The sequence below is a fragment of the Chrysochloris asiatica genome, unplaced genomic scaffold (assembly GCF_000296735.1).
Source record: "Chrysochloris asiatica unplaced genomic scaffold, ChrAsi1.0 scaffold00354, whole genome shotgun sequence".
NCBI lineage: Eukaryota > Metazoa > Chordata > Mammalia > Afrosoricida > Chrysochloridae > Chrysochloris > Chrysochloris asiatica.
The window spans coordinates 2,289,070-2,300,601 of NW_006408872.1; the positions used below are offsets into that span (position 1 = coordinate 2,289,070).

The 11,532-nt window shown below is 52.8% G+C and overlaps 1 protein-coding gene across 1 annotated transcript in view; it reads left to right on the plus strand.

The window, feature by feature from the left end:
- WNT9A (wingless-type MMTV integration site family, member 9A) overlaps positions 1–10,736 on the plus strand; it is a 37,920-nt gene extending 27,184 nt beyond the window's left edge. The window contains exons 2-4 of the mRNA XM_006876123.1: positions 6,846–7,105; positions 8,528–8,790; positions 10,251–10,736. Coding sequence (XP_006876185.1) covers positions 6,846–7,105; positions 8,528–8,790; positions 10,251–10,733 — 1,006 coding nt within the window. The 3' untranslated portion in view covers positions 10,734–10,736. The remainder of the gene's footprint in view (positions 1–6,845; positions 7,106–8,527; positions 8,791–10,250) is intronic.
- The last annotated feature ends 796 nt before the right edge of the window (positions 10,737–11,532 follow it).

Sequence of the window (11,532 nt, forward strand, 5' to 3'; positions counted from 1 at the left end):
TCGGACATTGTTTCGTTCTGCTGTGCATGGCGTCGCTATGAGTCAGTTCTGACTCAATGGCACCTGACAACAACAACAACAACTTTAGTACTAATGGAGTTCTGGTGTGGCACTGTGGGTTAATGCACCAGACTGAAAAGCCGTTTGAACTACAAGGTTGGTGGTTCAAGCTCACGAGCTTCTCCTCAGAAACCCTATACTGGGTCACTATGGGTCAGAACTGACATGACGGCACTTCACAACAACATACTTTAGTACTAAACACTTCTGCCCATATCATATCTCATAAATATCCTGATGATAAAATACTGAATGTTACACCAACCAAAGGATTCCTGGTGTGGTGCTGTGGGCTAATGCGTTGGACTGCAAAGTCCGTGTGAACCGCAAGGTTGTTGGCTCAAGTTCACCAGCTGCTCCTTGAAAACCCTATACAGGGTCACTATGGGTCAGAACTGACTGGATGGCACTTAACAACAACGACAACAACATATAAAAAAAAACACCTACTGCCATTGAGTTGATGCTGACTCATAGCTACCCTGTATAGGGTTTCTGAAGCTGTAAATCTTTACAGGAACAGAAAGCCTCATCTGTCTCTCACTGAGCAGGTAGTGGGTTTGAACTGCTGACCTTGCAGTTAGCAGTTCGTGCTTATCCTCAGTAACACCAGGGCCATGTCATTTCTTCTTAGGAAGGGGATACAAGGCCAGCTGAAGAGAAAGGGGGACCCTGATGCTCCCCATCTCTTGTTTCTTTGCAGCACACAGATAGACCCCTGCCGAGCTCTAGCCCCTTCAGTCACTTGTGCCCATGTACCACTGTGCTGGTGTTTTCTGGATGTGAGAGGGTGGGCAGGTTGGCAACTGCTACTGTGGATTCCTGCTTGCCACTTCTGTGTGTCACTGGTTCCTTAAAAGTTATACTGCACCCAGCCCCCAGCCACTCCCATTCTCCCCTGTCTGGGGTTAGACACCCACTGTTGGGCAGCAGCAGCTGCATTGAGCCGCAGGGGGCAGGTGCACTGGGCATGGTGTGGCCTGGGCAGCTGGGAGGGCGGGAGTGGTAGAGCCTGAGTTGTGCCAGTGTCTGGGATGCTTCATGGCTGGGAGGATGAAGCCCAGAGTAGGGCAGGTCAGCTCCATTCCTGAACCCCACTTGGTGCTCATTTACAGTAGGGCTCATCTTCCTGCTATTCCTTTATGTCCAGGTCAGAAACTACTGGGAGATGGGTCCCAGTTCCAAATTGGTGAAGGACCTTGGCAGTGGTGAGACTTGGGTAGGCTTCACACTGCATCACTGGCTTTGCATTTAATCTTCCATCACTGAATAGTCCATCCACGAACAGCTAAAACGAGAGAAGACATACGCTTGTTTTTGTAATTCCCACCTCTGTTCTGGGTCTGCCCATCTTTCTGTAAATGTGTACATGGACTGTCTCCCAGGTCATCCATCCCCCACACCCACTCAGCACATGGGCAATTCCATGTCCACCCATGCAAGCCCTGTTCTTTTCCTGTGTCTGTCACTTCTGTCAGATGTGACCTTCATGGCTTCCCCTACCCCATTTGTCTCCAGTATTTATGTGTTATTACGTATTGAACACCATTGAGACACAGGTTGCTAGGCTCTATTTGTATAGAGAGAGTTGGGTTATTTCTTTTAAAAAATATTTTACCGTGTTTTAGATGAAAATTTGCATGGGTTCCTATTTAACAATTTTAATACAGATTGCTGTGGAACATCAATTACAGTTTCCACAATGTGTCAGCATTCTTATTATTTCTATTCTGTTTGTTCTGTTTCTATTGATCTAGCTTTCCTTTCCCTCCTTGCCTTCTCATCTTTCCTTCTGGGTGATTGTTGCCTATTTGGTTTCATGTAGTTGATTGTTTAAGAGAGCACATTACTCTTAAGTGATGTTATTGGTTTTATGAGCCATCTATTTACCCAAAAGGTGACTTCCAAGAGCAGCTTCAGTGCCAAGTTTAAGGCGTGTCTTTGCTAAAGTCTCGAGGGTTCCTTTGTCTCTCTTGGTCCAGTAGATCTGACCTTTTTTAGGAATTTGAAATTTTTAATTTTTCATCTATTATAGTTTTAGGATCCCTAGTCAGAAAGGAGCTCTGGCAGCATAGTGGTTATGAATCGGACTGCGAACCTTAAGGTCAGCAGTTCGAAACTATCAGCTGTTCCTCGGAAGAAAGATGAGGCTTTCTGCTCCCATAAAGATGTACAGCCTCAGAAACCCTGTACAGGGTCTCTAGAGTCGGAACCGGCTCCATGTCATATAACAACAACAACAACAGTCAGAAAGGAGTCCTGGTGTGGCGCTGCAAAGTCGTTTGGATCACAAGGTCAGCGGTTCAAGCTCACCAGTCGCTCCTTGGAAACCCTAATCAGGGTCGCTATGATGGTCAGAATCGACTCGACAGCACTTAACAACAACAATCAGCATGGTCAGTGGTTGGTAGTTGGGTACTGTCTAGTTTTTCTGGTCTCAGGTTAGAAAAGGCTGGGTTTATGCAGGCTTAGTTTGGTGAATTAACTCTTAATTTTTGAAGCTATATCAATATAGAATTCCAGCAAGTACAAGTATTTCTTGCCCTGAGTCCCTAACAATAATCTTATCAAATGTTTTGGTCTGTGCTAACCTGGTGAATGAAGATAATATAGCAATACAGTGTTAACTTACATGTCTTTGAGTGCAGTTGAAGGAGCCCTGGTGGTGCAGCGGATTAAGTATTTGGCTGCTAAATGCAAGATCTGCAGTTCAAACCCATCAGTCACTCTGCAGGAGAAAAAAGTAACAGTCTTTCTCCGCTCCTATAAAGATTTATAGTCTCGGGAACTGTATGGAACAGTTCTACTCTGTCATACAGGGTCAATATGAGTCAGAACCAACTCGACGGCAGTGGATTTTGGGTTTGGAGTGCAGTTGAACTTCTTTTCATACATTTTAAGAGCCAGCGATATTTTCTTTCTTTAAACCATGTTTTCATGTCCTTTTTCCATTTCCAATTGATTCCTTTATTATTGCTTGATAGGAAAAAATACGCCCATTCACGTGTGTACATACATGCACATACACAAGAAAACCACACACACATACATGCATGCCCCAGCATTTCACACAGCCACACACATGTACACTTACATGCCCCCCTCCCCCAAGTGAAAGCCACCCATATGTACACGCACAGAGACTGAAAGTTAGGCTGCGTGAACATTTTTTCCAGCATGCTTTTGTCTACTGCTGTGTCTTTGACCTGTCTATTTTGATGTTTGTTTTTTTTTTGTTATGCAGAAAATTACATTTATTAATTTTTAAAATGCTTTCTAGAATCTGAGTGATATTGAGAAGAACTTTCTCCTTTCCAAGATTATTGGCAACCCCTTTTTTGTTTTCTACCAGCACTTTTGTGGTTTAATTTCTATATCCAGGTTTTCTGTTCTAGAAGGTTCAGATGGGAGCTCTGACGTTCTGTCTGCATGGGCCATGCTCCTCTGGCCTTGGAAGGTCCCTTAACCCACCCGCATGCTCTTCAGATTCTCATCCTAGCTCCTCCATCCCTGGCTGCTGGTCTGACCTCTGTGCCTTCATTCACAGGATGCATGCCCTCTAGGCCTACTCCAGGCTGAGCCCACCTGCTGACAGTTGTGAAGAAGAGTCTTCATATGTCTGGACAGGGAGAGGCAGAGAGAGGTGCCTCAGGTGGGCATAGGGAGTGGTAGAGAACCCTATGTAGCTTCAGAACACAGAGGGCCTGTGTGGGTGGACTGCCCATTTGGCTTCAGGGCAGTGGGCAGGCTGAAGTGTAGCTGCACTGGGCCCAGGTCAGACACAAATTGGCATCCAGGGCCAGAAGAGGAAGTGGTACCCTCCTAGTGCACACTTGGGATTTGGTTCTGTGAGGCCATCGTGAGTTTCTAGATCTAATGGGGACTTTCTTCACCAGCCCAGGAGACTCAAATGCAGAAAGCATTTGGAAAGTGTTGCCTCATTGTCATTAAACCTGCTCTTCTATGTACTGATTTGGGTGGGGTGGTGGAGGGATCCCCCATGTACTAAACAGTGGTGGGCTGGCCCAGGTTGGGCATAGACGGACCCTGGGCCTCCTTGGACTGTAGGTAATAGTGAGCCAGCCCTGGACACCTTTGGCTGCTGGGGCAGGGACGCTGCCTCGGAAGTGCTGAGGGGCCAGCAGCAGCGTCACTGGCCCTGTGCCCCTCTCTGCCCAAAGTCACAGCTGTGCTTGCAGTCTTCCAGCCTGCCCGGCGTCCCACCATGGTGACCCCCACTCTTTAGAATCTCTCTTTTGGGACGTCGGAATTTTTGGTATTGGCTTTGGAGCTTGGTTAATCTTGAAGAATCCAGGCTTGGAGCATGTGCTGGTTTGTGACAGGAGTGTTTCCTGGTGGCACAAAGTTCTTAGCACAGCTGTTAGAATTCCTGTCTGGGGATGAAGGTCCTTCATGTAGGCTGGCTTTTGTTTGTGGGAGTGTGGTACTGTCTGCTTGGAGCAGGGCAGGAGGGAAAAGGGGTTATCCTGTTGTCCCTAGCTGAGTTGGCTGGTTGTAGTAGGATTCCCACCTTGCAGTACTACTCAGTTCACTCTCTGCTGACAGTGGGCTCCCCTTCCTGTAAGCAGCCTGGTACAGTTCTAAGCCCCTTCTTACCCCATGAACACTTCACTGTGGCTCTGGGCCCCCTCTGCCCTGTGTGACTCTGGGTAGTGCTAGCGCTGTTTCTCTCACCCTGGATGTGGGCCTAGGAGCTTGTCTGTGCAAACTGATCTACAGGAGTTACAGATGCTTCAATGGACACCCAGAGCCTAGAGCACCAAGCTCATGTTCATGGTAGGGTTCCGTGCCCCTCATGATAGGGCTCTGGCCCTGCTACTTGTCAGCCTCCTCCCCTACCTTGAGCTGGTGTCCATGTGTGCCTGAGTACAGAGGTCATGCTAGGCCTTTGTGTGCGCTGCGCTTCCCTTTTTACCTTCCCTCCCCATCCTTTGCTGCCTGTGAGCCTGGTAGTATCCCCAGCACGTCTGCTCTAAGGTTCTGGGTCTTGGTGGCCTTTGTGCCGTGGATGAAGACCTGGTGGAAGTTGCCTTGTCCCTTCCCCAGTACTCACCTCTTCCCTTGATGTCCAGCTCACATGCCTAGTGACAGTGCAGTCTCCTGAGGCAGCCTGCCACACATTAGATGGACACACATTGAATGTATCCCTGTTAATATCTGAAACCTCAGGCAGTGCTTTGTCCAGGGAGGTGTGATGGGACAGAGCTTTTGCCTATGGGTACTCTGTTGTCTGTCCCTCACTGTGATATCTGCTCATCACCTTGAGAAGCCTGTTTATTGTCGGTGGGAGCAGGGTGTGTTCTGGGGACATCTATTTGTATCCTGGAGCAGGTGGTGGGGGACTGGTGGGCTGAAGTCAGAGCTGAAGAGTGGGCCAGTCCAGTCCCCAGTGGGGTGCAGGTGACTGCTGAGCATGCTGCAGCCAGGGCATCATGTTTCTGGGCTGGTGGGAATGGCGCTGGGGACAGCTTTGGAGTCAACCAGGTGCCTTGGCAGGTGGGCTGGGCCAGGCAGAACAGGCAGTAAGGGGGAACCAAGTGATGTGCCTTGGGTGGTGGGTGGTGTTGCTTGGGACAGGGCTGTTCCAGGCAAGGAGAGATCTCCAGTAAAGTCCAGTAGGGTCATGGCAGGTTCTCGGCCTGAGCCCAGACGTCTGGGAAGGGTGGGGCAGGGGCCCAGGAGCTCTTAATATGTTGAAGTAGGCAGCCCTGCTGGAGCATGAGCAGACCACACCTGGGAGGTGGAGAGTGGGCAGGCCAGGCCCCGGAAAGGGTGTGGCTGGAAGGAGCTCTAGTGTTTGTACCGTCTGGGGCTTGATCAGGGCTGGGGAACCAGGGAGATGACTCAGCAAGCCCTAAGTGGGTGGCCTAGGGGGAGCTCCGCAGGGGGAGAGGCTCAGATAGCAGTCTGTCCTTGCACTAGTTCCTTAGGCAAGCGTCCTTGTGTCTTAGACCCTTCCTACTAACAAGGACACTCAGACAAGAGATGTGGATATAGCCAGACCAGACCCTGGCTACCCTGCCTGTGGGGCTGCTGTGGAGGGAGGACCCTGTTTGGACACAGTGTCCAGTAGTCCTGTTTAGAGCCAACTATGTGACTCCTCTGTGAATGCTAAAGATGTCCAAGCATGTTAAAATGACGGCCCCTCCTCAGGGTCCACAGGAGGGTGAGGGCTGTCTGCCCACACCTGGACGGCATGGGATATGGGAGGTTCTACAGAGTTAGGGGAGAGTCCTAGAGCAGATGTGTGTACTGAGTCCCTAGGACAGTGGGGCTAGTGAGACAAAGGAGTGGACAGTGCAGGGTCCTCTTGACCGTGCTTGTGGTGGGAGCAGAGGTGGGGGGGTGGGAGGCTTCCTATCTTCTCTGCCCTTTTCCTGGGCTGTTCTAACCCTGGTTCCAGGAGTGTGAAGAAGTCTTCACTGTCTGGACTCGGACTTCCTAGAGAAGTGCTTAGGGGTGGGGTCTGCACTTGTAAGGTGAGTGCTTGAGCTGTGCCTGACCTGGTTGGAGCTGGCAGGGCAGCGTGTAAGATGGGTGTGGGGGCAGCCTGATCCACAGAGCAGGCCCTTTCCTGCCCTGCTGCTACCTCCTCACCACTACCCTTTCTGGTTCTCCCTGGGGGCAGTGCTAGCCTTTCCTTGCCCCGGCCACCCCACGCTGCTCTCTGCTTCCCTATGTGGAGGTCATCCCATCACCTCTGTGCTATCTTCCTGATGCCCACTCTCTTGGAGTGGTGGTAACTTTCACTTCTGTGTGCCCAGGCTGACGGGCAGCGAGCCCCTGACCATCCTCCCACTGACCCTGGAGCCTGAGGCTGCAGCTGCCAAGGCACACTACAAGGCCTGTGACCGGCTGAAGCTGGAGCGGAAGCAGCGGCGAATGTGCCGCCGGGACCCAGGGGTGGCCGAGACACTGGTGGAGGCCATCAGCATGAGCGCCTTGGAATGTCAGTACCAGTTCCGTTTTGAGCGGTGGAACTGCACCCTGGAGGGTCGCTACCGGGCCAGCCTGCTCAAGCGAGGTCAGTGCTGCCAGACCAGTGCCAGGCCCCTGCCCCACTCCACCATGGTACATGTCCTCAAAGTCATGGCAGAGTCGAGGTCAAGACAAGAGATGTGGATGCATCCAGACCAGACGCTAGCCCTGACTGCCCTACCTGTATGGCCTCTGTGGAAGGTCCTGTGGTGGTGGACCCTGGTGGTGACTGCTGGGACCTCTGTGGCCAAGTTGGGGGGCTTTGCCTAGTGCTCTTCCCTCCCCCTCTAAGCCTCGGGTGATGGCTGGGGCCTTGGGTCCTTTGCCTGGCTTGGGTGAGAATGGTGTGTGTGGTGTTCCAGGAGGGGCTGGGCAGGCTGTGTGTGGTGGCTGTGGTACCTCACAGGGCAGCCCAATGCTTCTTCTGTTAGCACCTCTGAGTGGAGTACGAAGGAGACCAGCCCCTAAGCTGGTAGCCCCACTGTCATGAAGGCAAAGTGAGCAGGTATAGAAGGTAGAGGCATTACTGCATGCTGGAAAAGTAGCAGGCTTCTCCCAGAACTCATAGCAGGGTCATTGTGGTTGGGGAATTCTGCCCTGAGACTGCTGGAGCTGAACCCCTATCTTGCACCTGGGGCTGGGACACAGGTGGATGGGGACAAGTTGTCCCAGTGACTGGAGGCATGGCCTTTTTGTTCCCCCCTCTTCCTTCCTGACTGCCCCTCCCTTACACTGGTGGAACAGTTGCTGGGGATACAGGGCCCACTTGTGCAGCCCTTTTACAGAGGGTCTGAGGCTGCCAGAGGTGGGTTCTGACAGCTCCCGACACGTGCTGGGTGGCCTATAACCCACGGCCTGGGCATAGGGCCGGAGCTGCAGCTGGTGCCTCCTGATCCTGGAACACAGAGTCCTGTCCCATGCTCCCTCCCTCCTTCCCTCCCTCCCTCCACACATGGACACTGCCTGGAGCACTGGCTTCCACTTGAGCCAAGTCTGCAACTGATTTGCTTGAAAGTTGGGAAGCTGACGCTAGAGTCAGGGAGGGTTTGCTGAGGGTGGCACATTGAGGAGTGACCATGAGCCCCACATAGGGAGGTGCCTGGAGAACTGATGGGGATCTCTGGGCCAGGACTGTGGCCTCAGCTGGGTGCTAAGTCTGCTCCCACCCCCAGTGCCTGCTGCTGCCTATTGTCATGCCCCCCTGCAATCAGGGTACACAGCAATTCAGAAAGAGTGTAGCCCTCAATACCTCTCACAAAAACACTTCACTCTCTTCCTTTCCACCCCCTGCTGGAGGCGTCAGATTTCTGGAGCCCCATCTGGAGTTTGTGATTTGAATGAAGACAATATATGGCCCTGGCTAGGGGTCTGTGTTTAAGAGGACCTCTCTGAAGAACCTGTGTTGGCGGGTCTGTGGGAGAACCTGACCACCCAGGCTTCCCACTGACCTGTGCTGTGTCTTCTCAAGGCTTCAAGGAGACTGCCTTCCTGTACGCCATCTCCTCGGCTGGGCTGACCCATGCGCTGGCCAAGGCCTGCAGTGCAGGTCGCATGGAGCGCTGCACCTGCGATGAGGCGCCTGACTTGGAGAACCGCGAGGCCTGGCAGTGGGGCGGCTGCGGGGACAATCTCAAGTATAGCAGCAAGTTTGTCAAAGAGTTCCTGGGCCGCAGGTCAAGCAAGGACCTGCGGGCCCGAGTGGACTTCCACAACAACCTCGTGGGTGTGAAGGCAAGTGAGGACCCTGGCTCCTGGACTGGTGGGTGGGATTGTCTCTGGCCACTGGGCAGGAAGGGTGGAGATGGGCTGATGCCAGGTCCAATCTGTGATTCCAGGCAGGCACCCTCAGAGTCCTTGTCCCTAGGAGACTCTTTCTCACCAGTTAGATGGAGATACAGTTTCCACAGGGAGGTGACCGTCAGCCTCATAAAGACCATCTGCCTTAGGTAGATAGGTGACTATGGCCTCACATGACCCACACAGAGAGACCTTACATGGAAAGGCCTTTGCCAGGGTACTAAGGGCATTCTGTCTCTTGTCTGTCTGTGCCCTTCCCTCACAGTACACCCCCTTTGGTGGCCCTGTCACTTGCTGTTCCCCAGGGACTGTGAGAGCCTCCAGGCCTGCCTGGGGAGGATGAAGTAATTAGAGCTGGTCTGCTGTGGCTGCCTCTTTATTGAAAAGTAGGATTTTGAATCACCACTTATTAAAAATTCAATTTCCCCCCTTTTGACCAAAGCTCTTGTTTCTCCCTTGGCCCTTTTGGGGAGGGTATGCTAGACAGAGCCTTGGCTAAAGGCAGAGGTGAGTGGGGTTCTCCTCTGGAGTGTGGATTAAACCCCTGGCAAGGCCTCTCCTTTCTCTACCCACCTCCCTTTCTTTGCACTTCAATTCTTTGTCAGCGATTGTTGAAAAGTCAGAGTATTAAAAATGCTCAATTAGTTCCACTGGACCTGGGTAAGAGCCATTTTAATTAAATTTGTCCGGGTTTCTCAGTAAAGTGTCATTAAATGTGACTCTTGTGTTGCCTGCCTGCCTGAAGGATTGCTAAATTTCTTAATCCCCCTCAAGCTGGCCTTTCTCTCTGGGGCTAGAATGGGAGCTTAGCAGCCTGGCTCAGGGCCCCCTCCTCACACACAGCGAGGGGACAACTCCTGAAGAGCCCTCAGGGGCCAGTGGTCAGGCAGGGGGCATTGGTCAGCACCCCAATTTTAGAATGGGAAGGACCCCTGCTGGTCCCACACAACATCTGAAACTTCGGAGTAGGTGCTCAGCCATATAGGCTTCGCTACGTGTGTGGTCAGGGACATGACTTCCCGCCCTAAGGACTGGTTTGAACACTCAACATGAGCTAGGCTCGCACCCTCACCCTGCATGGCTGGTTTGTAGGGTGGCCCTAGCTTGAACTGAGCTCACTTCAGGGTGGTTGTGTAACAGATGCAACAGCAGCCAGCAGTTTTGGTGTCCTGTAATAGACACTGAACCCTCTCCCCTCATCCTGCCATCTAAATGAAACCTGTGCGCAGTGGACAGATGCTAAACCTACACTATAAGGTCTCTGTGAGGTAGATGAACTTGGGGTGGTATCTCTCAGTGGGGCAGGGGTTGGCCTTTCCTAGGCTGCCTGAGGTGGGGGTGGGTGGGGTGGGTGGACTGTCCAGAGCACTGTCTCACTGTTCCTTCTCTGCCAGGTGATAAAGGCTGGGGTGGAGACCACATGCAAGTGCCATGGTGTGTCCGGTTCCTGTACAGTGCGGACCTGCTGGCGCCAATTGGCACCCTTCCATGAGGTGGGCAAGCACCTGAAGCACAAGTATGAGACCGCCCTCAAGGTGGGCAGCACCACCAATGAGGCCACGGGCGAGGCTGGTGATATCTCACCACCGCGAGGCCGGGCACCAGGGGCAGGCGGCGGCGACCCGCTGCCTCGCACCCCCGAGTTGGTGCACCTGGACGACTCGCCCAGCTTCTGTCTGGCTGGTCGCTTCTCGCCGGGTACTGCTGGCCGCAAGTGTCACCGCGAGAAGAACTGCGAGAGCATCTGCTGTGGACGCGGCCACAATACACAGAGCCGGGCTGTGACGAGGCCCTGCCAGTGCCAGGTGCGCTGGTGCTGCTATGTGGAATGCAAGCAGTGCACGCAGCGTGAGGAGGTCTACACCTGCAAGGGCTGAGCTACGGTCTGCCACTCCCCACCCCAAGTGTCCTGAGCTGAGAGGTGGCTTCAGTCTCTGTAGCCACTCTGCTTCTGACTTGGGACCCATGAGGGTCCCTCACTCAGCCTCAGCTTTCCCTGTCCTGCGACCCGAGAGCATTGGGGTGATGCTTCCCAAGCTGCCGCTCTCCCTGAAATGTCAGTTCTGTGGGCCCAGAGGTGGGCTCCTGTCTCCCATCGCTTGTCCTCACTCTCCGTGCTGCCTGTGGTCCTCCTCCCACCTTCTGGCTCCAGTTTGAGGAGCCAGAGGCGTGCGGCACTCCTTCCAAGACCACACCCCGGGCCTGGGTCTGGGGCAGCAGCTCAGCCTGCTGGCTCTGAGGCTGCTCGCTGCTGGGCACTGTGTTCAGAGCGTCAAACCACTAGAAGAGAAAGCAGCCTGCTTCTGCCTCCATGACCTGCGCCAGGGGCTCTGGGTGGGGGGACAAGAGGGCCACAGCTGATCCTGTGTCCCTTCTCTGACATTGAGCACTTCTTTTTGGAGTGAATATCAGTGACTTTTAAATTATTATTATTTAATGAATATAGTAATTATTATTTTTTCCCCTGTCTGCTCATTGAGGGCCCCTTTATGCCCTCCCCATTGTCTCCCTCTTTCCCCTCTTGCCTGACTCTGCTTTGTTGTTGGAAACCACTAAATTAATAGTGTTTTTTTTTTTTTTTTTTAAAGAAATAAAGCAAAGCTGTGTGTGGCCATGGGCCCAGGGCTCTGGAAGCTGGGTCCCCTGCCAGCAGGGCATGGCATGCTGTGAGCAGAC